A 26,701-nucleotide genomic window follows, 5' to 3' on the forward strand; every position below is an offset into this window, starting at 1 on the left:
CCATGGTTGTGGCAAGAGGTTGTGCCCATTCCCCAGAGGCTGAGCACACCATGTGCGATCCCTGAGAAGCTCCAACCCAGCAAGCGAAACACAGGAAAGATTTTGAAAAAAAAAAACAACCAAAAAAACAGGGAAGGCCATCACGCCGTTGAAGCTCTCCATCTTGAAATCCCCCAAACCCACCTGGCACTGGGTTTCTGTGTGAGCCCACGAGACTCTCAGAGACATTGCAAATGGCCTTCCCCATGCTGCTGTCTCCCACCTGCCCACCCCATTACAGAAAGTTTACGGCAAATGGGTGAGAGCTCCAAAAAGCCTCGGGATTATGTTTAAGGAAGGGGAAAAAAACCACACATGGGAACATGCGCTGGGGGGGCTGCAGAGCCAGCGCGGGGAAGCTGGGCCAGATCCAGGGGCTGGGAGCCTGCGTCAGACATGCAGTAAGGGTTGGGTGTTTTATTTTTAATAGTCTGGGTAATTAGCCCCGGGAGCAATTACTGAGGGCTGCGGCAGAGTTCCTAGAGCTTAAAAGTTTGGAAATCGGGTCCAGGTGCTTTTCTGCTGGACTACCATCCCGGCCTGGGCCTGGAAACCAGCGCGGGCCGCCTCCGCCGGCGCTGCTGAGGTGAGCGTGAGGCGACCCGCGCCCGCAGCGCGCCGGGGCCTGGCGGGAGGGCACTGCCCGCCTCCAGCGCCCCGCCGACCGGCCTCCCCCGTTATCTCTCCTCTCAGTGGAAGCCGGCCTGGCTGCCCGGGCCTTAAAAACCCTTTATCGACGCAAAACGCCGGGACGCCGCGGAGTGTGGGGAGGAGCGCGGGTGGGTGAGGGGGAAGCGCGCGCCCGCCCCGCGCTGCAGCACCGCGCGCACCACCCGCTGCAGCACCGAGGACGCGCCGCGCCCCGCGCCAGGCGTGCTGCAGCGCGGGGCGGAGCCCGCCCCGACAGGCGTGGCCAACCCCCAATGAAAGGAGGGCTGTGGGACGACGGGCGGGATCATCCCACCAATGAGCGCTGGGGAGGCGGGGCGAAGCGGGGAGGCTGGGTTTGGAGGGTAGCGTGTGGAGGTTGCTATGGCCGTGGCTGGAGAGCGGCCGCGTCGCGCGCCAATGGGACAGCGCGGAGCGGCAGACGGACGTGGCCGTCGCCCAATGGGCCGGCGGCGGTCGGCGGCGGCGGGGGCGGGGCCTGCAGCGGCGGCGGCGAGCGGGGGGCGGAGGGCTCGGTGTGGCGCTAAAGGAGCGCGGCGGGCGGGGGGCGGAGCGGCACGAGTGCAGAGGAGCCGGGCGGGCGGTGCGAGCTCCGGGGCACGGCGGCGGCCGGGCGCTACACAGGTGAGGCGGCGGGGCCCGGCCCAGCGGTCCCGTCTCCCCGCGGCGGGCTGGGCCGGGCCGGGGGGGTTCGTCGGGGGCGCACGGCCGGGCCCGCCCGCGGAGGGGGTGGGGCGGGGGCGGCGGGCCCGGCACACAAAGACCCCTTGTGTGGGCCGCGCCGCCCGTCCCGCCCGCCCGCGCCGCCGCATCCCCCTCCCGCTCCACCCCCCCCCCCCCTCCGCCGCATCGCCGCTGCTCCCGGCTGCATCGCTGAGGGGAAGGTGGCCATTTTCTGCCTTTCCCGCAGCCTCCGGGCGGGCGGGGCGGCGGCTGGGTGGGGGGCGCGAGTCTGGGGCCGGGCCGCGCCGGGGAGGGGGCCGCTCCCGGGCCCGGCGGCCCCGGCAGCCTCCTTTGTCCTTTGGGGCGGCGGCGGGGCCTGCGGGCCTGTGAGGGGGCTCCCGCCGCGGCACGGCGGCGAGCATCAGCCTTTGGCGCCCGGGGGCGGTGCGGCTTCTGCGGCTCCTTGGGCTGCCTCTGTCCTTGAAAATGCCCGGGCTGCACTGAGGGGTGCCGCTCCCCGTCCCCGCCGGGGTACCTCCACCCTCCTTTTGTTTAGAGGAGCAGAGCATGTGTAGGGTTTTTTTGGGTTGTGGGTGTCTTTTTTTATTTTATTTTTTTTTTTTTTAGCACCAGTCTTTTGGGAGTACTGGATTCCTGCATGATAAATGTGCTCATTTGTGTATTTAATTTGAATGCCATTGTTAACAGAGGAGCCCTGGGTAGGGTAAGCTGGAGCTTGCTTTGCTTCTGCAGAGGGTCTTTTGTGACGGGCTCTGTGGAATTCAAAGCAAAATGGAAAAATGACCCTGAAACTGCCTGCAATCCCTCTGTGTAAGGTGTGTTCCTCAGGACCTGGTATAAAGTCAGTCCATGCGTTCATTTCAGTCTTCCACCTTGAATGCCACTGGGGAACAGCAATGATTAATTTTGTGTTAAAAGTTTTATTTGACCTCTAGATTTCACTACATCTTAGTGTGCAGAACTGAGACAGACCTTATCATAAATGCGTTCAGCTATTGCACCTGGCAGGGAGCTTTCAGACCCTGACACCGGGATGCATTCGCACGCGAGGGCAGCAATGGTGCTTCAGGCCTTTGTTGGAGCTTCAGCAATAGTCTAGCACAGTGGAGACAAACAGCTTTCTGAATTGGGGTTGGAGGCTCGGATGTTAAATTTTTGGGCTTCTTGAGCCAAATGTAGCATTCCTTGAATAAGAGCTTCATTTTCCTGGCTGAGGAGTCCAGCTATCACTTACAGTGTCCCCTCAACGATTCCCTCTTTCTCCATTGATTTTTTTTTTTTTTTGTCTAAGAGGTTCTTCTAAAATACTTTAAATGTTGAGTCATTGCCTCTTGATTTGAATTAAGCTGGTACTAAACGGTCTGCTCCTCAAACCTCTGAAGGTTCAATGACTTCATACTTACTTCACATTAAAGTTGGACAATGTAACAAATGTCCATGCCGTAGATGGAGACACAACTATTGTATTTAATTACATGTTCTTCTGAGGATGGGTGTGTTGCAGAACTTCCATCAGGGTGCATACCATGGTATGAAAGATGACAAATGCGGTTTGCGAAACATTGCTTGCTTTTTGAAGCTAACCTTTGGGTTACCTGCTGGAAAAGGCTATCATTAGCTAATGTAACATTCTTCAGCAGAGAAGATCTAGTGTGTGGAAAAAACCCCAAGTTATTTAATGACCCCAAGTACTACGTGTCAGGCTTGACCTTGTTGCTCCTTGGGCAGTTACAGATGAAACTGCTAGCTCCAGGAATCCTGGATGTGAAAGTGGTATTAACTAAAGGTGCAGTGGTGTCTCTTAGATAGAGGCAGATAGGTAAAGTGAGTGTTCAGGAGCTCTTGTCAGTCAGTAGTTTTTTCTTGCCCTTTCAAATTGCCCATGAAGCTGTTGGAAAATCTAACGTTGGTCCTTGCTGTGTCTCGAGCCTCAAGGTAAACTTGAGATCTGGAGACATTTTTTTGGAATATGGTAATCTCTGTGCTCACAACTGAGAACAGAAGGAGGTTGTAGAAATACAGTGTCTTATGTTTTTCAGGAAGAATGTGAGCAAGGTTTAGCTAGCTTAATGGCTTGCAGAAACTCCAAGTGTCTGAAGTTCATGTCTGTAGTTGAAAATCCACATTTTTAAAACATATTCTCTCTGCCTTCTGGTTACCGTAGTTGGCTATCCACTGAACTTTTTTTAATGTATTTTTTTCCATCTATACTTTTTTTACTGTTCAATTGAAGCAGAGTTTACTGGCAAGCTTTTTTAATTTGCTTTTCATCCTTATTTAAGTCTTCCTTATTTAAACATAGAAGACAAATTATGTTTTTTCTGCTTGTAGATGTCACATCTCTGTGCAGTAGCTCTCCCTGGTTGGTGTGCAGTTTGAACCAGTTTATACCAAGTTTCCTGTGCAGGGTCTGGGACTATGCTTGACAGATCACTTCAGCTTTTGTATGGTGGTTGGTGGGTTCAGGGAGCTGCTGTGTGAATAGGGACTCTTAGTTGTATAGCAACTTCTTTAGACTGTGAAAGAAATTAACGATGCTTCTTGATCAGATGCAGGTATTAGTAATGGATCACTTGCTTGATGCGGCGTAGCTCCATTCCTCTTATCAATAAGAATATGGTATGTAATGTACTTTTTGCTTTTTTTTGCTCCCCAATTTACAGGGTAACTGATAGTGGACACCTTGACTTCCTACAATGGCACAGAGATCCGGGCAGGAAGATCCGGAGAGATACCTCTTTGTGGATAGGGCTGTAATCTACAACCCTGCCACCCAGGCTGACTGGACTGCTAAAAAGTTGGTGTGGATTCCTTCAGAGCGCCATGGTTTTGAGGCAGCCAGCATCAAGGAGGAAAAAGGGGATGAAGTGTTGGTTGAACTGGCAGAGAATGGAAAGAAAGCACTAGTCAATAAAGATGATATTCAGAAGATGAATCCTCCCAAGTTCTCTAAAGTGGAAGACATGGCAGAATTAACCTGTTTAAATGAAGCCTCTGTATTGCATAATTTAAAGGATCGGTATTACTCTGGGCTCATCTATGTAAGTACTAATTATTAGATTCATTACGGGTGCTAATTCAGTTGAATTTAACCTGATTCCCATTCCTTTACCTATTTGAAATGGAGGAAGTGGGTCTTGTCTCTGATTCTGATAGCCTAAATATTTTGTGTCTGTACCACTTAGATTAGTCCAGGGTCTTTTTCCATGCTGTGTACAGGTCAAGAACTCTGTTGTCATAAAACAAATAATAAAAAATTCTCCTATGGAAATAATTCTGCAAGCATCTTTCAAAAATAGAATGTTAAATGGCAACTCTGGGTGCTTAGCTCATGCCACTTGTTGGAGTACTTGCCTCAGACATGCTTAACTGATACAGTGAATAGTATCAAATGGCTTGTTTGAGCTGACGAGAGATTACAAAACCGAACTTCGCTGAATTACTGTTGTTTAATTGCTCATGTGAATAAGCATATATCTTGTTTTAACTTGCTGCGTATTAAAGATAATAAGAGTCTGTGCTAAGCTCTTATTTAAAAGCTGAAGTTAGACAGAGTGCTAGGAATGCAAAATGTCTTTTTGGAATCTAATATCAACTTAGTGGGCCAGGAAAGAATGTGTTCAAGTGCTTAAAATAAACCAATAAGATAAAGCTTTCTTTTTTCAGTGGTTTTGAAGCGCTAGTTGGAACATCTGGCTTATCACCATCTTTCTATAGAGTTAGGAATCACAACACCATTGATGGGGCTTTTGACCCCTTTTTTCCTTGAACAATGTTAAATGAGCGTCTGTGCTGTACAGTTAAGAGTAGCTCCTTGTCTCTTGGCAAAGTGATTGCATAGTGACTTGTTGAGTCAGAGTATCATTAAGAGCTACAAGTAGACTTTCTATCTTAAAAGAAACTGGAACATCTGCTTAAACGCTTGGCTCATTTTGATAAACACTTGTTCTAAACCTTAAATCCATTTTAATTTATTTCCGCTAGTTAGTTGGCTCATTTCCCCTTCCTCCTAGATATTAATGGGGTGCCTTTTTTGCTTGGCCCTTGGTAATATTTGGACTTACTAAAAATTGTATGCAACTTCAATGTATTCTTTATATTTGTGCTTCTTTGTTAGTTTTCTCTGTGGGTTTTTGGATTTTACTTTGTAAAGGCCTTGCACCAAGACCCTTTCAGCAGAGCTCAGTGCAAAATACTTCTGGAATGCTTCCTGCAAGTTTGGAAGTAAACTAATTGGATAATTAGTAGGGACTGGATTGAAAATGAAAAGTAAACAAATTGATAGGTCAAAAGTTTTCAGTATATGTACCAATCATATTGCTAGTTGTTATGAAATTCATTACAACTATTATAACTGTAATTCTTTATGAAGGTTAAAAGCTGAAGGCCTTAAATGTCAGAGCAAGCTCTAGTCCAGGGACTCCGTACAGTAAACATGGCCACAAATGCTTCTGGAGGATGCTGTTGAGAACCTGTCACTCTTCTATATACACAGATGATAGAGTACTGTGTTAATTTAGATGACTGACAAATTGGGGAAAAAAACCCTCCCTTTTGAAAGACTGGCTTATTGTATGTGTGGAGTTTAAGTGGTATCCTATAGGGAAATTACTTTTTTTTCCTTCCCCTGCCACTTCCCAAAATGGTGCTTTCTTCTTTTGCTCTTTAACTGTTGAGAGAGACTCTAAAACTTGGTTCCTTGGCATTGAGATACTGCTGTCACATAGGAGGGTTGCTGCATCAGTAAATTACTGATGACTTTCCCTGCCCCCAGGCTGGAAGAAGTTGGTTGGGATCAAGAAGCTGATGGATTTGTTGGCCTTAACTGGAGGCCTGACTTACAGGAACATTGCTGGAGGATGCTGCTGTTACTAAGAATAATGTTTCTATACAGCTGTAATAATGGCTTCTTGTTTGAAGTTAAAATTCAGTTTGTTTATTGAAAGGGGGGGCTTAGAAGCAGTTGTGAGTACTGTTAGAGGCTGAATAATGACAAAGATCAATAGGCCATAGAGAGAAACTTCTTCGAGAACTTGAGCTAGTGAGCTTTTTAGTGTGGTTCCAGTAGGGATCTCCATTAGGGATCCCTAAACTTCCTGCGTGTGCTACTGTCGCTGCTGCTGCCTGCACAGCCCAGAGCAATTGCCATTGCCTGCATGTCCTGCTGATGTTCCCTTGGTGTAAGGAAAAGAGCCAAAGTTAACTGAGCTGATGAAGTGAATTGTGGTGGTTTGGCCATTACGAGAGTTGGTTAAAAGCATGCTTTGATTTCCAGACAGTACTTCCATTATAATCAAACTGAAATCTTATTGATGTTGAGCTTAAGTAGTTAAGATGGAGATGGACAATCTGGTTTTGATACCTTGAATTCATGTTAGGCACCATGTTACCTCTCTAGGAAGCAGAAGATCAAAGAGGGGTCAACTGAAGTAGATACTTGTTTCCTTTCACTCCCGAGAAAGGAAACAAATGACTTGAGGGATTTGGCCAGTGAGTCTAGTCATCTGCCTATAACCTACCTCTCAGTGATGACACTGCTGGAGGAACGGCGGGGGGCTGACTAAAGCTAGCTGGTGCCAGTCAGCATGACCTGGGCAGTGATGCTCATTTCATCAAGAGTTTCATGTAACATCTAAGTAGGGATGGCGAGGAGTTTCAGGAACTTCTAGCATTTCTAATGTCTGCCAAGTGGCATGATCTCGGGCTCTGGAGTTGCGTTATTACTGTGCTGTGGGAGATGAACACAAATGGAGAATGTGGAAGACCAGTGGCCTGTAAAAGCATGATGTCCATGCTTGGTCCTGTCTCTATTTCTGGCCTGTTCATGATGGCACAAAAGATGGAAGGTAGCAGGACTTGTATAAGAATTCTGGGAAGAATGGTTGGAGTATAAACCATAGTGATCCTGGTTTGGCTTTGGAGATGCAATAACTTCATTTCTTGCCCCATTTTTAACATCTATTCCATTTCTTGCCACAAGGTTTATTTTGAGTGTAACTGAAGAATATGTTAAATATCTTTCCTAGAGAAGCTGTACTGCCTTTAGAAATTCCTTTGAAGTATATATTATATGTAAATATATATATTCACCCCTGAGGATGGGTAAATCTGTTGTTACAACTTCTTGCACTTGGGCTTTTCTCCTTAACTAGTTGATGACTAAACACGAATCTGCAGAATCTGAGTCCCTGAGATGATCTCTGCTTGTGTTTGAGGCTTGTTTTATATTAAGTGCAAGTCTTGGCTCTGCGAAGGTACGGCCATCTACAGTGGTTCTTCCCCACCCCATTACTCCTACCTTTGATAGGAATTTTCACTCCTCCTTGTGTTTCATAGCTGAATCTTTCCAAATTTTGTGCTTTTTTAGGGATATCGGCATTTCTTATGGCAGGGATGTATCCATCTGAGTCACTAATACTCTAAATTGGTCTCTCATGTCTTTCTATGCTGGCAGATTCTCATGGGTTTTGGTGTCCATAAATGCTCGTGCACTGTCAATTCTTCAGCTTCATGTAAAACTTTACTGTTGTGCCTGCTCTGCTTTAGAGTGTCCAGCTTTAACGCTAGCTTCAGCATGTATTAAGTAACATCCTTCATAGCTGTAGATCAGAAACTGGAGGTAGCTCATTGCAAGGGTACCCGGGAGGAATACCCAAAGGCTTAGGAGGTCCTTTGAAGATTTGGAATAAACATTATTGTGCTCAGACTGGTTTTGTGGTGGTTCTTGAATATCTTTATACCACGATGAACTAAGTTCCAAATATCTTTCTGGGGGCATTGTTTTAAGAAAGGAGTCTAGTTGTCAGAGGTTTTGGGTCGCTAAGATCTGCAGCTTGAGTGAGGAAACCTCTTTTACAAGACCTGCATGTAAAATACCACTGTGAAGGCTTCTAAATACCAGCCCTAGATTTTGGTTTCTGCTTAAGTCATGCCATCAAAATATGATTTCATGAGGGGATAATTGTGAATCAGCAACATCCACTGGAAAAATGTGAATGTTAAGGGTCCATTGGCCTTGAATGCTTCTAAGTTCAAGACTGCTGTTGCCTTAGTGCTTTGTGACAAGCTGTGATAGGCAAGAATGCTGCTCCAGTAATTCTCCTTGACACTGCTTTACAGGGTTCAGACTTTCTCTTGAACCAGCTTCCAAACTTTTTGTGGTCCAATATGGCATTTGAATGGAGGAAACTACTACCTTTGGTTTTTAAACTGCTGTGCTGTAAGCTGTTAAGGTTCAGGAGTGGTTTTGTTCATGGCTCGGAGGTTTGTGGTCTGTCCGAGCTGTAGCTGTCTCCCTCAGTTGGGAGTCCTTGGGGGGAAAAATGGGAGACAGTTGAAATGGATCTCTGCTTTTGGTGGCAAGTGGCAGGGTAGATGATAAACAAGGAGGATTTAGTCTGAAAATAAAGTGCTAGGGGGACAAATCCTCTGCTTGACAATATGGTGGGGAGAAATACTTAGGTGCTGTGGTGGAGAGCTATGAATAAGGTCTGAAAGCTGCAAAGGAGTTTCTGATTTAGGAAGAGGCATTTTCTCTATCTTGATCTCTCTGTACTTCAGTATCAACAGTGTATTATCTTCAGTGTCTCTTCAGAAACATTATATATAGACATGATAGTTGTGTTCAAAATCAGGCTTCTACTCAAAGTCTACTACCCACTTTGACTGATGTAGGTGATCTGAAGAAAAGAACTGTGTCAAATTACAAGTATTTAACTTGGTTTTTACCATGTAATTTTCTCTTCCAATTGGAAGAGAGTGGCTAGAAAAGTCCTGTTCTTTTACTTCAGAGCAAGATGGTTTTTTTTAAGCTCTAAATGTAAATTTTGGCATATGCTATACCACTTTTAGAACTGCAAGAAACAAAGTGGTCAGGAGTGTTTCTAATAATTCTAAATAATATTTCAGTGCTGTGTTAGAGAGCATTCTGGATATGAGTTTCTTGATGTTTTGAATTTTTAAGTCTATGAAAAGCATTTCAGTTAATCAAAATGTGGCTAGTTGAATAGATTAGGAATGTAAACACCTGATTTCTACTTAAATGGAAAGCAACTAGTTCTTGATATTGCAGACACTGGCTGGAATTGGAACGAATAAGATTATGACTGTTAATGCTTCTAAGTCAGGGCCTGGTGATGCTTTTTCCAGCAATTTAAAGCTCTGCTTTTGTGTCAGTACCTCTTGATGGCAAGAAAGACCTTTCTTTCCATTTCCCTTTTAAAGTGTATTTTAAACTTTTATATGTTCCTACATACTCTTATCAATGAATATAAACCCATAATCTTACGCTCCTCTAACAGAAATATTGTGTTAAACCAAAATGAGTTTCTCATTGAGTGCACTAGCAAACACTAATAGTATGGATCCTGTAGAGGTTTGACACACCTTACGGATTTTCCTGAAAAGTGTAACATCTGAGTTGCAGATGGCTGTATTTTAATGGTCTGAATGGTAAGTGCATACCAGTATCTCAAACGTTCCTGGATAAATGGCACATTGTCTGCTCAGTGGATCTATAAACTTCTAACTGAAAGAAGGTATCACAGGACCAAAATTTCCCATTCGTGTACCTAGTGCAGTAAGATGGGATGAAGGAATTGCTCACTCGTAGGCTGTAATTAAGCTACAGTAAAAAACCCTAAGTTGTTAAAAATCCGGTGGGCTTTATAAAAAATCTATTTAAAAAAATACTGCCGTTGCCACATCTGTTCTAGTCCCAGCTCTCCTGGAGGAAGTCCATTGCCCACAGTTGATTATATGTAGCTTACTGATACCACCACAAATCACTGCAATTCCTACTTAACTGCTTCCTGACCTCATTCAGTCAAAAAGAATAAAATTAATAGAATTTCTCAAATGCTTGACTTCTGTTAACCCATGCCAGTATCCAGATGGCCTTTTGCCTTGGTATGGGATGTTGTTCCCCTGGTGCTGTCTGTTGTGTGTGAGTCCATGACCTATGTTTGGGTGCTCAGCTAGAAAGCTTCAGGTGGCGACATGTGCTGTAAGATGTGCATGCTGTAGGTGAAGTCAAGTTAGAGATGATTTGTTTTGCTGTTCCTTGAGGAAGGACAAAAAGATGGTGAAGCGCTCTTGAGGAAAGTGTTATAGATTCAACTTCACAGTCCTCCAAGCTCTAGTGTACTATGTATTGTCTTCCCTGCCCACTCCTCCCCGCCACCCCCCCCCCTTTTTTTTTTTTTTAGCAAAGACTTTTTCAAAAGATTTTAAAACTATTTACATAAAGCTGAGATCTCCTGGAACCTTGCTGCTAATGATTGCTCTCTGTCTATATGCCTACTGGGTTTTCTTTCTACCAGTAAAGAAGAAAACCCGCTTTTGCTATTGTGCAATTAAAAATACTTTGGCAGATATTTTTTGATAATTACAAGTATTACCTCTGTAACTGGTCTGCAGCCCTGTGCTACTTTTTTTTAATGTACTTCCATTTTGTTTGGGCAGAATAGGGAAAGAATGAGAAATATGCTGTAGTCCCCAGTTCCAGAGCCTGCTGTGGGTGGAAGCTCTTCTAAAACTGCACTTGAGGAGCTGTCTATAAGCTGTTTCTTCTCTTAAGCTGCTGCCTCCTGTGAGGCCAGACTGTAACCTCTAACAATCTGTGTTATTATATAAGCTTCTGTGTTCTAATTGCTTTAATTTTCTTGCTGGTTCAGTTGGGAATGTTTCACACTTCTGAGTATCAAAGACTGGTATTAAAAGAATGTGTAAGAAATGGAGTTTGTTACTTAATTTCATCTTTCCCTTAGCACAAACCAGTTGCTGGATCCAGTACCTAATACATAGCAGAAGAAATGGTGGTGTTCAAATGGCAAGGGCTGCTTTGACGCAAGTACTTGTTCTTAAATTAACTCTGATTTTTTGAAAGACTCATAAATGTGATTAAGTTGAGAGTTCTATGTAGGGTTTTACTTTGTTAGAAATCTGAGGTGTTTGAGGGAAGTGAATCAATGCCCTCCTTGCCCTCGGGCAAGCAGGGGTATGAAAAAGACACGTTCTTGTCAAATATTCCGTTTCTATAAAAAATGGTAATTTAGTAGCCTGAAAAGTTGCAGTAATTTGAACTATGGACCTCTGTTCAAGAGCTCAGTGGATGCACTGTGTTGCAAGACAGCCCTTCAAGCTGTATGCCTGCATCAGAAGTCATGGGTAGCCTGTTGTAAGCTGTCTGTAGGGCTGTCAAGCTCCAACATGCAGCTATACAGCAGCCTTGTGAAGGGGTATTAATACTTTTTTGGCCCTGATGCAACCTAAGATCATGTTTTACCTCTTAGCAGTTGGTGTGGCAGAAGCAGTCGTGCTGTCCGAGTGGCTGTGGCACTGAGCCTGTCAGTCTCTGAGAGATGGTGAGCTGAGCTGACTGAGCAGGCATATAACCTGCACTGCTGATCTCATGTTGGTTTCTCTCTCTTTAAACACACAACCTGAAGGCTACAAATGTGAAAGTACAATACTGGTGAACCTCCTCTCTTTAGTGCTAGCTGTAGAGAACATCCATAGACAAGTCTTCTAAAGTTTGAGCTGTGCTTTTTCTTTAATAGCTTGTGTATGTGTTGCACTCCTTTTCTTTCTTATTCTCCTCCTGTGGAAATTTTACTCTTTGATTCCCTGACTAACGGTCAGTGGCTCTTGTCCCCCAGTCCCTGTCAGAGCTGAGGTTCTCTGTACTCTGCAGGGGCTTCCTTACTCATGTTGGCACCACTGACTCCCAAGCTTTTGGATGCTGATAGGACTTACTGTCTTGTGGTTATTTTTTGGTGGTGTGTGTTTTGGGTTTTTTTGGTGTTTTTTTTTTAATTTAGCAGTTCAGGCCTGTATACAGATGTCTGGGATAGTCACAACTGCAACCCAGCAACTGCCTTGGCTAGGGAGCATCGCTTGAGGGGTGGTGTGGGGGCAGCCGTGTGGCCTCTCTGGTCCTACCCTGAGGGGAGGTGACCTTAGCTGGGCAGGGGGGTGGGTAGCTGCTCTGCAAAATAGAGAACATGTTCCACCCCAGGCCACAGCCTTGCGTTCCTCCCCTCTGAGGCTGAAGAGCTGCCTGCCCTTTAAGGCTTGAATTTAGGATTGGATAACCCCCTCATTTAGGGGGAAAAGGTAGTACCTGAGAAGTCCTCTGAGCTTGATGTATTTAATAGGTTTTGGAGTGTGAAATGTGGGTCCATAACCTCAGGAAGTGAAACCAGACAAGAAAATGCTATGATGATGCAATTTTTCAATCTGGAGAATGTGCTTTACTCCATTAGTAAATGGCATACTGCTTAAAACATGTTGCTTTCTAGGCTAGAAACTGCTGGTTTATATTTCAGGTAATGGGCAATATCTAGGTGCTTGCTTCAGCCTAATTATTTATGTAGTAATAGAGTAAATCTGTCACTCTGTATTCAAAGAACTGGAGATAGTACCCTGGCTCAGCATTAAAGGTGAAGTCACAAATTCCAAGGATTTACCTGTGTCTTGCCATTGCCCTCTGAAGTGATGCTTTAAAGAGGCCTTTTGATGTTGCAGCAGAAGGAACCAACCTAACAGTCATTAACAGCATGTTTCTTGATGCCGGAACTGTAAAGCTGAGCTTTTAATCTAAGGAATTGTACAAGGCTTTTGATGCTAATACCACCATATGTGTGCACGGTGCAGATTTGATATGGTTTTAAGGAAAGACAGGCCATGAAAACCTTTCTTGCCTACACTCCAAATCTAGAGCCTAAATACCCATGTGCTTTCACTTGGAAATAATGCACTTTCTATTTCCTAGTAGTTCACTTACATATACCTCTTTCTCAGGTTGCTTACTGCAAGGAATATAATGTAGTTTTCAACTAGGCCAATGCCAGGAACCTGAACTCTGCAGTCTGGGATGGCTTACCAAAATCCAAATTACTAAATTATATACTACTGGATAAAGGCTTGTAAGCATCTGGAAGCATTCAGACTCCACAATTAGTGTCCTGAAACAGAGTTTGTATAACAAACCTCTGTCAGAGCACTCCTTTACTATTTGTCTCTGGAGCCTTGCCTAGAGACTGCATTCCAACATCCTTATTGCTGCTGGTTGATATTGTCTGTATCCTGTTCCTCAGGAAAGCAGAAATGTGTGTTTCAAGCAGCTAGCTTGTGTGCAGCTGATCCCATGATCTCAAGCTGAATAAGCATCTTTGCTTGCCTTTAAGTACTTAACACACGTATCTGCCTCTATCAGCTGAAAAATTAATGAATTCTGGTTCTTCATCCAGACTGGCTAGTTACTGTCACTCTTCAGTGCTTGATCCTAACTGTAATTCAAATCTGAGTCCATGTACTGCAATGTAGAGAGGAGGCACTCTCTACAGAGAGAAAGCTCCGGGCATCTTTAACAGTTACATTGTGGTATTCATTAAGTAGGGTGTCTGTGAGGCAGGTGTGCCGGTATTCCTGTTAATGTTTTCTATGGCTGGTCACCAAGAAGCTTTTCAAGGTGTGTAAAACAATCTCAGTCTACTTTTCATGTCTGCAGTTTGCATGCAGAAAGCCCATACTTCCAATCTGCTGTCTTAGATATAGCAATATACTTGTCCCATGAGACTTGCAGTTATAAAATAGCTGTATAAAACTTTTGTACAGTTTACCTCCCTCCCAATTAAGTTTGACTCAATAAAACCATCTCTTCTGTGTTTACATGCCTACCAAGCCACGAGGAAGTGGCTTCCTCACCATGAGAAGTCCTTCTTTCCTATGAGGGTGGCGAGGCACTGTCACAGGTTGCGCAGACAAGTTGTGGATGCTCCATCCCTGGCAGTGCTCAAGGCCAGGCTGGATGGTGCTTTGAGCAACCTGGTCTACTGGAAGGTGCCTCTGCCCATGGCAGAAGGGTTGGAACTATATGATCTTTAAGGTCCCTTCCAACCCATTCTATGAGAACAACCCATCAGTATGTTCATATGTTGCTTTTTGCAATAGAGAATGGTTAGGAAATTTGGGAGCCTTTTGGGAGAACTCTATTCCATCTTCCTTTTGAATTAATTAAGGCTGTACGGTGGTGATGTTTTGAAGAAAGTACGTTTTTTTGTTTTTAATTCTGCAGGAAGGTGGCAGGAAAGCAAACTGAACAAATGTGCAGGAAATCAAGATGTTAGAGTTCAAGATGCTGCCTGTGAAGAGCTGTGTCGTGATAAAAGCTGGTCAGGGATAAAAGGCTATCCTTTAGATTTAGTTTCAAATAAATGAACCACAGCACTGAAAGAGTAGAATTATGTGTTTTTGTAACTTCTAATTTGGCCCTGTTTAATATAGAGCCTCTTAAACTTACTGTTTTCATTTGCCCAGAACATTTTCTGGTCTTCCTCTAGATTGGCATCTAGCTGGACTTGGCTTATTCCAGTCCTTCCAGGTTCATTCATCCAACCCAGTGACTGCACTGGGAGATGATCTAGAAAGGCTTCCAGGTTAGATATGATCAATAGAGGTTTGAAAGATTGTTAAGTAGCTGTTCTTGTCCTAGCACTTTTTTTGTGTGTGGTGTTTTTTTTGTTGTGGTGTTTTTTTTTTTTTTTTAACTCTATCGGTCAGTTTATTCATGACTGGGGAAGGGCAGTGATTCTGGCGAGAAAACTTTCCTTTGGTCCTTTTATGTTCACAAAAGAACTGATAGAAGTTTTAGATGAATTTGCAGAGAAATAGAAGTGTTGCTCTTGAAAGAAGGTGACTGTAATATAGCTAGTATACACAGCAGAGCCTTCCAGCTTACCCATCAGTCACTGTTTTGAGAGTTCCTGTCTGCAGTAAGGCATAGAACATGGAGATAAATTTCAAGTCTCTGAAGCTGGGTGGGTGAAAACAGACCAGAGCTCAGAAGGCCTGCTGGATGAGAGTCCAGAATAACCCTGGAGGTAAGAGGTCTGCTGGCTTAAGCAAATGTTCGTGCCATGACACTGGTCAGAGGGTGTGTTGGGACAGATTTGAAAATGGACTTTGGCTGTGTAAATTCTTTTGCTTGTGACCACCTCTCATCTGCAGTCAGCAATAAACACATTGGTTTTGGTTGGGTTTTATTTTTTTTAATTAGATGTCACTCTAGTGGAGAAACACAGCATAGGTACTCTTCAGTGATTTTTGAGCTGGTGATCATGCAGTGGGCTTGGTGAATGTGTGCCTTTCTTCCAGTTATCCTTATTTGAAGACTAGAGTGGAAATCAGGCTTGTGGTAATTCTTGATGCCTTTGTCACCCGCAGTAATTATAGTTGAATGTGGATGACTTCAGATGAGCACAGCAGAGAAGATGGCTGGCGAGGAACGTAGATCCACTATCAGTTAATTGTCTCCTTGGTCAGTTGTACCATGATACTGAAATAACTGTCCTGCCTTCCCTCTCCCTTACAATATCACTCATGACCATGAATGAGTCTGGTCAGGGAATTTGTTCTATTACCAACCAATTATTTTTGAAATTTACCTGCAGTAGTATCCAGCTTGGTAAGTTACTGCAAGGGTGCTGATGCTGGCAAAAGGGACAGTGGTAGGAGCACGTGGCTGGAAAGGAGGCTGAGGAGGAACTGCCTGCTTGCCAGCAGACCTGTGCTGATGTTGAGTTAACGACTGGTATTGGGTCAGTTAACCTGATAATATCTGTTTCCTTTCTCTTGAGAAATAAATACCTTATTGCCAAAGATGTTTGACTGAGTAAGGCACTGCAGTACTTATCATCCAGCAGATCTGACCAAAGCGGAGAGATTTTTTTCCTATAAGGATGTAAGATGTCCTTCTATCAGCATGTCTGACACAAAACCAAGTTCTTTTTCTTTACCAGTGGTGCTCCTTACTCAATTCAGAGATCACCTTCTGGTTGTCTTTCCAGAATCCCTGGAAAATAGAACAGGGCACCTTCTCCTCCAAATAAAAACCTTTATAGACTTAAAAAAGGCAGATCAGGAATTGCAGCTACTCTGTTCATACAAATATAGCAGAAATATTTAAATTGACAATGTTATAAAAATCATGAGTTACCTGCTTAATACTATACGGTGTCAATAGCTGTTAATGCTGTCTGCTTACTGTCTCCATTCCTTCTCTTCTCTCCGCCTGCAAATGTAAGAAATGCAGTTTTCCTGATGTTCTGAAAGATATTCCCTATTTTGGTGAAAACTGGTCTCATGCTAATGTTCCTATGCTAGTGAAGTTGTGAATAGGATTAGTGACTGAAATGAGAACACTTTCAAAGCATGTGATAAAATAAAGATAAATGGAGAGATTTTGCTTTTTTAAAAAACATTGATTTTGGTTGATTCTGAGAAGGCATGAGGCATCCAGATGCCTTAGTCCAGGGAAACACCATGGATCAGCTCTGTTTTTTGCATGGTGCAAAGCTGCTGTCTGAGCTTAACCTTTGATCCCTAGTAAGGCCCATACAGCTGGCCCATGCTCCTCTGTCCCTCCCTGGTAAAAAAAGTATGAGTGGCTGACTGCATATGTTTTTCTTTTATATGATAACTTCCTTATAAATAAACTCTATGGAGCAGAGACTGATCTATTTGGAAGTAGTCTTTGATACTTCATTCACAGGGAAATGTGGACGTGTATGCATCATTTGCAGTGTGTGCTCAGTTTTGCAAACTTGAGGCATTTTTTGGCTCAACAGAAATACCTCAATAAAAGTCAATGAAATAAACAGTGTAAAATTGTATTGGAGTTTCTTGATATTATAGTAGTCCTGGTACTTTCTGTTGAATATCAACTCTAAAAGCAGGCTAGAAAACACTTGTAGTGCCAGCTGCCAGGCTATCCATCAGCTGGGACAGGGGAGGGAATGACCTGTCTGTGAGGAGACTGCCTTGGAATTGAGAAAGGCTGATGAGCGGGAAAGGCAGATGGACAGCAGAAATAGTAGTAGTTGAAAATAAGATTTTTCCTTATCCAAATAATTTACTAGAGTAATCGGTGTTATCAGTTCCTTCCAAAATGAAAAAATAACTTTGAATACACATTTTACTGAAGGACTTGAATAACTGAAGATATCTATAAATCCATTAGCAAATGGAAGGGAGATTTAAATGTCTGTGCAAAAGGGATCAGATGTTCCAACTTCATATTTACTCATATTTATTATCTTTACCTGCATAAAAAGTAATTAAAGAGCCTTTTAAGAGAACTAGAAACCAATAATTTGAATATAGCATGTACTTTGAGTTTTTCAACAAAAAGGACCACAGTTTTGTTTTGAGATAAATATAGAACCTGTGTTAAAAGTTTACTGCTCTTTATGGCTCTGTTTCAATACTATTCACTAACAGAAATGTTTCTCTATTTTTTTTTTTAAGACTTATTCAGGGTTGTTCTGCGTAGTTATAAATCCTTACAAGAACCTCCCGATTTATTCAGAAAACATTATTGAGATGTACAGAGGGAAGAAGCGCCATGAAATGCCACCGCACATTTATGCAATATCTGAATCTGCATATAGATGCATGCTACAAGGTAAGAATTAGTTAAATGTTACTTAACAGTTAGTTGACAATTCTTTGTAATGTACCTAAAACTCAGGAGCTTTGTTATCCCGCTATGCAGTGATTTCTTACACAGTCAGAATCTTTTCTAGTACTTAAAGGGGAGGAGGGAGAGCTTTCATAGCTAGAACCCTGAACTTTCAGAATAGAAATAACTTGAAGGTTGATCCCTGTTGGCATATTTCTTTGACTTCCTGAGGCATAGAAGCAAACCAACACTAATAGGAAGTGTACTGTGCCAGCTGGTGGCACTGAAAGTTATGGTAGGAATACTTTTTCCTTAAGAAGAGGTAAGATTCATGTCAAAAGGTGTTAGTGCACTGGCTTTGAATGAAGTGAGAATGAAAAAGTGTGATTGAAAAGGGAAAGCTGAAGTATGTTAATGGCTTGTGTTTCTAATTCTATAAAAATGTTGGCATTTTGGCAGCTGACAAATAATCTGAAGTGACAATGGAACAATAGTATGTTTGAGTTCAAAAAAAGGTCAGGGTAATGCTTAACCCTGAAGATTTTTTCTTCTCCAAACTGTGTAGTCATGTCTATAGTAGAACAGAGACTAGGTTTATGGTGGACACATTTTTTGAATTTTGGCTTTAAGACTCTGCTGGGCAAATAAGAAAATTGTGAAACTGGCATTATATAAATGTGTCTAAACACATGCTGTTGTAAAATTGCATTTCTGACATAGTATGTCGGAAACACAGCTCATGCTACCCAACAGTGGTTCCTATTTAGGTGGCTGTTTTACTGACATGGCAACACCAACATGTATCTAGAAAAGTATGTGTAATGAAGAGGCAAGTCTGAAAAACTTAGGGTGTTTTCTGCTATAGACCTGGTATAGATGTACTGGAAGTAGGTTAAAATTCACACAAACAAGAAAACAGTTTCTGCTACCAGGTCAACCAACCACTTAAATGTAAACCTTTGTGGTTTTTTTTCTCTAAAAAGACATTCCCTGTCTTTAAATAAATCGCACTAAGTCTTTTTTTTTCTTCAGTTGTGCCTTTGTCCTTAGCGCTGCTTGATAATTATGTACAGGTTGCTGGATTGCTGAGTGCTCTTTCACCCCAGAAACTATGCCATCACCTCTGAGCAGGGTGATGCAGGGGCAAGCAATGGAAGAGCAGCAAACTGGGGCCACCAAGAGTTGTCACACTTCTCAATGGATATTTGGGTCGTTTTTTTTCTATGGAAGAACAACTATGGCCTTTTGACCAGAACAGCAGCCTCTAACAGCTCAGACCAGAGGACTCCTAATAAGTGGATGTGGAAGAACAGGGCAAACCTTAAGATTATTTTAAGGAGTTTATTCATAGCAGTCTCAAGTGGTTTGTGGATAAGGGCTTCCCATTCTAAAAGTATAATATCTTTTGAAATTGTCTTAAGAACTTTTGAAAAATTCTTGAGATAAATGTCCTCTAATAAAGTAAGTCAATGTCAGTAGTTACCACACTTCAGGTGCTCTATATATTTATTCACATACTGTGCTAATACTGATTCATATCTCTGGAGATCTTACTCCATGCACTGATGTTACTATTTTTGGAAGATGAAATGAAAAAAAACTTTCACATGATGCCATATGTTTGGTTAGTCTTGTTTTCTTTCCATACTGATATAAGGAGGTTTATATTTTTTATCAAATCTCTGTTTGTGTGTCCCTGTGCTTGCTTTCTTTCTGATTTTGATAGTCTGAATTCTCTCCATTTGAAAGAATGAAGGCATAGATTGGAATAAGAATAGGTGAAAACTATGCAACAGGATCCATTCATTGGGGAATAACTTCTTAGTTACCCTTACTAACTCTGTGTTTCTACTGCCCCTCACCTGTATGGAGCTACTCCCTGTTCATTTTAGCAAGTGACTGCAATCAGCCAGAAAACTTTTCCATTGATGGCTTGCCTTCACAATTGCATTGCCAAGGATAAGTAAAAACTCTAGAATAGGCATTAGCAGTTTTGTGTTTGGCAATTATTTTAATGAGCAAACTTCTCTTCCTGATGGGGTTTGATCAGAGCAAGGGGGAAACAGTGCTGCTTCTGAATGTATAATGGACTCATTAAACTGTTCACAGGTGTTAAGTTACTTCCTTTGTGAGGAAAGTGGTGTACAGACTCCACAGGGAGATGTGCTTGCATGTAGTATGAGACGCTGCTATCTGTATTGGTGATTTTATGCAACAACCCTGGTTTTACGTAGTCTTGTGAAACAGTAATTGGTCATGATGATAATGACTAGTGAGCATTTGTCTGAAGTAGGGTGAGTGGAGAAGTCTGGCCCTAACCCTGCTCAGTGCTGGTCCCTCTTTGCTTACAGCACCTCTAGATGGGACCTGATGTAGAGAGACAGAGGAACTTCAGGGAACTGAATTCATATATTTTCTAACAGGTCTTCATATAAGTAAAAGCTGCAGTTACAACTAAGGTTTTTCTAGACATTAGAATGTCAAATAATACTTAAGAGTAGGAGATTAATACAATATTCAACTTTTCTGGTCATCAGTGGCAAAACAAGGTCAACTACTGAATGTACCTAGAATTTGGTAGGGAGAGCTAGGTTTCCCATGCCAACCAAGTATTCAACGTAATGCCCAAAATGCCCTTAATCTTTTTAAGTATGCCTTATGTTTTGCTAGACTTTGCCTTTAAGGAAACAGAAAGTGTGTATCAAACTTCTAGCTAGTAAAAATAGGTCTCCAACCAAGAACTAGCTGTATTAATTGCAGTGCTTCAGACTAAGTCATCAGAGGCCTCTGCTAGCATTTACTTGCAGCATAATCCTTGACCAAAATGCTTTTGCTGCTAAGTTACTAACACATAGGTACAACTGTAAAACTGTTCTCCAGTTCATGTCCATGCTTGTGCATGTAATTGCTTTGGGAGACAGAGATAGCATGGTAGGGAGTGTGGGACAGGGGAGAGAGCTTTTCCAGTATTTTTGCAAGTTGGGCTGTTGCTATTATAGGGCATTAATAGGTTTCTCTTGATATGAATGACTTCTGTGTTTCCAGTATTTGACATATAAACCTTAATTATTAGGATTCAAGCCTGAAATTCAAACCAGAGATGCGATTCCTTTGCATATGACCATACCCTTGTAGAAATATCTTGACCACTAGTTTAGGACAATGAAAATGGTTGGCTGTATTTTTCCTGGCCTGTTCAGTGGTATTTTTTCCAGTATAATCATGTTTACTTTCCTTGTAGTTAATCACAAACGACTAATTTTCTAGGTCTTTGTGAGATGTGTTACACTGATTAACAGGATACCTGGACCTGAGCTGTGGCTCTGAGCAGCCTGATTTCATACAACACAATTTTTTTTTTTTGTGCTGGTAATTGGGCACAGTGAGTAAACTGTTGTTCAGTATCTTAATGCTTTTATGCCTTTAATTCAGAGCATGGATGATTAGAGAATAACTTTAGGTTTCTACTAATCCAAAGTTTTGTATGTTTAATAATTGAGCTTAAACAACAAAATACTTATTTCTGGTTTAGATTATGGGAGCAAAAGGCTTCTTGGTTGGCAGAAACAACTGACGTGTGTGCATCTCAATAGGTGTTCCTAGTTTTAAATGTTGCTAGAAATACTCCATTTTGTTAAACTGGTGATACAAACAGAGCACTGCACTTCATAGTGCACTGTTAAGGAAAGGTTGTATAGAAGCGTTGCTAACTTCCAGTCATCAAACTGCTGCTCTATTGTTGTCCCCTTGAAGAATTTCCTGTTTTGGAGGACCTTCAGCCCTCTCTTCACAGGTCAGCTCTCCTTGTGCCCTTTAGTGGGGAGGAGAATGTGCTGAAAGTCTGTTTCAGTGCTTGTTAAACATGGAGGACAAAGGGCTGGGGGGGCGGGGGGGAAGAGCTCTAAACCAGAGTGTATGTTAAAGAAGCCCAGTTCTGTTTTGGAGAGGGAATAGTATTCCCCAGAGAGACGTACTGAACTGGGGTAAGCTCTCACAAGGAAGAGGGCGGTGCAGAGGAGTTTTTAATGGCTGAGTGGTGGTGCAGCTGTGCTACGCTAGGGATTTGAGGCAAGTTTTGCAACGAAAAAGCAAACCTCACTGACTGCTTGATCTTGTAAATCTTGCCTTTTCTGCAAGACTTGTAGTAAAGACTGTGAGTGCAGGCTTATTAAAAACAAGCAAGACTTTGGGTGCGTTCTGGTTATCACAATCAGGATTTCTCTTCAGGAAAAGACTCATTACCTAGTGCCTTGACCTCAGAAGATAGTAGCATGCAATTCAGCTTTATGTACTGGATTTCGCCCCCCTCCCCCGTAATTGTTTTTCAAAGTAGTGTGGTAGTAGGGTGTTGCTTCACAGGTTACTTAGTGGATTTCTCCTGTGTTTTCATTTTTTTAATGTTATGTTGAAGCAGTAAGTACACGTAAGCCAGGGGCTTCTAGGCATATTGAAATTGTTTAGCCCTAGACAGAAATCGGATGCAGAAATGCATAGGGTTGGAGGTGCTGTGCTTCAGAAAAGAATACTAGACTGAGCTTTTCACGACTGCTGGACAGTTGACATGATCATAGGGAATCGGTATCCTAATCCCTGTGACAACATTGACCTTAATTCTGTTTGGTAATACAATTTGCAAGACTTGCTAGTGTTCTATGCTGCTAGAAGTTATAGGCAGTAAGAAGAAAACATTTTGACAGGGACTAGGATTTTCTTTAAGCAAGCTAATTCTGTGAGTCTGATAGTCCATCTATGACTATCTTTATTTTACTAGCAAGGGAGACTTGTGAGAAGGCAGCACTGACATACATTTTTGTCTTGTGCTTTTATCATGCTTGGCTTTCTCTTCTCCTTCCTCCATTCCTACTCTCCCACTGTATTTCTACAGGAAGCATGGCATTGTTTTGTTACACCTCTTTATTCATTGACTCTTAAAAGTGCTTTGGAAGAAATATGAAGGAAAACTTGTTGGCTCTTTGTTGCCAAAGACCAGCTTGCTTACTAATATTACTCTTGTATAATTATGCTTAGTCTCTCCTTTTTATCCTGTTTCCCTGAGGACATGTTGATGAGCACAAAATTAGCGCTGATATTTTAGGACTGCCTTTAATCCTGTTGCAGAGAAGGTTTATCGGAAACAGCGTAATACGTGAAGTGAACGCTTGGTGTTGGAAAGCCAGTACTGTCTACAGATGCAGTATTTCTCTCTTAAAAATATTGCATTTATCTATATTTTTATTTAATCTTGGTTTAAGTCCTCCCTTTGGGGAGTACTCCCCCCTCAAAAAAAAAAGGGAAGAAAAGAATTAAAACTAAAATGTGACAACTCTTTTCTTTAAAGGTCTATTAAATCTTCAGATGGCAGAGGAAAAGATTACTTTTGAGACTAAAAAGCCTGGCAGTGATCTTAATATAGATCTTAATATAAAAGAACTGATATTAACTAGCATTCTCTGTTGTGTGAGGAGTGTATAGAACCTGTTACATGTGCCATTAATATTCTTGATATTTTCGTTCTATCTTGACATACCAAAAGATTCCCCAAAGCTCTTTAAACAGGTACAAAGTGCAGAATGGCAATGTAAGCAGAACTAGTTGATTGGTAAATGTAATGTGAAGGATTTATAGGTCTCTTTATTGTTATACTGTGATTTGTGTTTTCATTTTGTCCAGTCAGGCTGGTGTGGAATATACTCATGTTATTGTCACCTAAGTATCAACACTGGTTTGAATCAAGTAGGAATGTAATATACAGTGGTCTTAATGGCTGAGTGGAGGGAGATTCTTGAAGCAAGAAATTAAGTAGAAAAAACTGAAATCCATCACGCAGAAAGTCTTCCACCTCATTATTTTTGAATTTGAAGTAAAATGAGAAATGTTTCTGTCAGCTAAACCCATTGTGCAGTATTTAATCTCCTTCTCCTTGGTCATCTGTTCTTTCTCTTGATATTAAATCTGTGTGCTTCAGTGCCTGTGAAGTTATTTTCATAGTTTAATGTGCCTTGCTATATTGTTTCAGAATGAAATCAGTAGCAATTGCTTATTGAACAAACTTGATTGAATTTAGTTTATAGAACTAGATTATAGTATACTATCATGTCTCTAACTTTTTCGTTATTGTTGAAAAAGTTTTAGTGCTTTAGTGCTTGTGACAACAGTTCCTAACGTTTGTCCTTCTGGTTGTCAAAATGTGTTTGGATCCCTCATTTTCATTGGTGTTCAACCTCAAGGCTACAAACTTAATTAAGCATGATGATATTTACAGTAAACAACTCTTTTCTTAGTTGCTTAGAAGCATTGCTTGAAGTGGTTGACTTTTTTTTTGTGTAACTTCAAGAAGTAACTTTCTTAGATTTAAAAATGAGACAGGAGTGATAATTGTTACATAAAAAAATTGTAGTTTCTTTGGTGCCTTGGCTGTTTTCTCCTGACTGCTGAAGTGGAATGTTGCAGCAGATTAGCCAGTTCCATGGTCTTTTTGGTTGATACTCTAACCAGCTGATGATAATATTAATGTTAAGACTTGCTATGCAAGCTGGCCTCATAATTGAATTGTGACTGTGCTAGCCTACAGACAGGAATTCAAGGCTAAGTGCATCCAACTAATGAAATAATTCATGAGATGAATCATTTTGTGCATATTACTCAGCCAGCACCTGCTTCTACTCTGAAGCTTTAGTTTAAATTAAACTCCATTTGTTTCTAGGTAGTTGTGAAATAGATAATTCACTTCGGCTTGGCTTTGGCCTTCAGATGACATACATCAAGACATTAATGCTTGTGCAACAAAAACTTAAAAGTAGTCTAATCTTGACAGCACACTGCACTCTAACAGCACTCCTAGGTGTTGCATGTTTTGCACAATAACTGGTTTTTGTCAGTCAATGTCCTCTGGGGTGCTGAACTACTTTGGGTGAAGAGGAAATATGACAGGAAGACATTCAAAAAAACAACTGAAATTAACAAAACGGTGTTCAGCATGGAAATGATAATTCAGGTCAGATGTAACAGAAGTCTATATCTGAAGTGGCACAGGGAGAGGGAATAGTGGTCCTTTCCCCACCCCATCTCTTCCTATGCAAGAACAAAGGGTCATTACTTGAAATCTGAAAGTGACATGTTTAAAAACAACAAAAAGACTACCACATAAACTGTGGTAGTCTGGGCCTTAGGATGTAGTGTGTGCTCAAAGCCTGTGCTTGTCCAAAAAGCCATTGAGAATAAGTGAACCTGAAGTCTGAGGATAATGGATCAGGAAATTGCAGGAGAATTTGCTGGGCTACTGGGAAGGTGTTGCAGGGAATCATTCTTGCCTGCTAATTTTGGTCCGTGTGTTATCTGCTGTTGGAGTGTGATCCTGATTACGATTGTATGTGGTCTGTCTTGATATATCATAAATTTACTTTGTAATCTGCATATAAAAGTGCACTTGGGTTAAATGGTAATCATCTGTTTTCTTCATAACGCTGAGGGGGTTGTGGGGTGTGATGGTTTAGTGGGTGCCTCTCTGGGCAGTGTATGGGAGTGGTAGGAGTGCAGGAATCTGCTGCAGCTGGCTTTTAAGAGGCTGATGAGACTATTGGAAACTGTGGTACAGCTGTTAGTTTATTATGACTGCATGGAACTTAATGAGTCTGTACTTGGGTGCTTTCCTTAAGTAATATTTCTTACTACACTGAACTGTGAAACTGGCCAAGAAGAGGCAACTGGTAAAATGTCACTGTTTCTCTTCTTAAAGCAGTATTTGTTCATGGTGACATTCAGCATCTCAAATGAAATAAATTTAAAAGATGTGGTTAAATTGTTTTCCTCCACAAAACCACAGGGAAACATTGTCTTTAGTACAGGAATGAATTCACAGTAGTTACTGGGTCAAAATTTCCTACAATGATTATAATCCTCTTTCTTCTATCCTTGTTTTTCACATCTTATTGAAGGCTAAGGGTGGGATAAAGGGTGTATTAGGGGCTGAAAATGGGTGGATAAAAGTTGTAGTTGGCGGAGAGATGTTCTGGTTCCCCTCCCGTTCTCCATAGGGGGATGTTACTGCTTCTCCCCTTAGCGTAATATCTGCTAGATTTCTAGGTGGAAACAGTATTTAAGCTACGCAGAAAACCTCACCAATCTAAGTCACTTTGTAAGGAGTGATTGTTCATGACCATTTCTGATAGGGAAGGTTTACTTTAATTATCAGCAGATAAAATGAAACTGTCAGATGAATGTTAGTGCTTTGTCCTTCCAGGAACAAATGTTTGTGTTGGGCCTATATGCTCAAGGGATAAATCGAAGAGGGTTCTAGTGATCCGCCCCCCTCCCCCCCGATAAATAGTTTAAGTAATGTATGATGCTCGTGTTTGGAAAAATGGTAATGGGGGAAGAAAATGCTTTTTTTGTGTGTACAAGTGCATGTGAAGAAAAGCTTTCTTGACCTTAAAGAAATGAAGGTCAACATCTTTCCTCCAAAGGAAAGGAGATCTGGATATACATGTGATTTTTTTCTTTTTTTTTTTTTAAAAAGCTGAAGGACAAATTTATATTGTGCAACTTCGAATTGTTGTGCTGAAATGGTTTATTCAGAACTTAGTGGCGATTTAGACATGAGAGGGTAGGGAAAGTGTGGTATTTGTCCTCTGAACTGTTGAACAACTTGAAAAACTATTTGGAATCAAACCTAAGGGAAATCTGTGTTTAAAATATAGGAAAGTAGCATTGACTTGTGTCCTTTGAGGAAAGGATTTTACAGTTTGAACTGTCTCACTTGAGAGATCTGTACTCCCCACCCCAAATCTTAATTGTAGACAAATGTTTACCTTGAATGCTGCCCAGGGTACAAAGTTGGTTGTGCTGTAC

At 41.9% G+C, this 26,701-nt stretch overlaps 1 protein-coding gene across 2 annotated transcripts in view; it reads left to right on the plus strand.

Annotated features, from left to right (window-relative positions):
• The first annotated feature begins 1,218 nt into the window (after positions 1 to 1,218).
• MYH10 (myosin heavy chain 10) overlaps positions 1,219 to 26,701 on the plus strand; it is a 100,353-nt gene continuing 74,870 nt past the window's right edge. For both annotated transcript variants that reach the window (XM_055723284.1, XM_055723276.1), the window contains exons 1-3: positions 1,219 to 1,332; positions 4,056 to 4,433; positions 17,701 to 17,857. In XM_055723284.1, coding sequence (XP_055579259.1) covers positions 4,089 to 4,433; positions 17,701 to 17,857 — 502 coding nt within the window. In that variant the 5' untranslated portion in view covers positions 1,219 to 1,332; positions 4,056 to 4,088. The remainder of the gene's footprint in view (positions 1,333 to 4,055; positions 4,434 to 17,700; positions 17,858 to 26,701) is intronic.

The sequence above is a fragment of the Falco cherrug genome, chromosome 1, assembly GCF_023634085.1.
Source record: "Falco cherrug isolate bFalChe1 chromosome 1, bFalChe1.pri, whole genome shotgun sequence".
NCBI classification, from domain to species: Eukaryota; Metazoa; Chordata; class Aves; order Falconiformes; family Falconidae; genus Falco; species Falco cherrug.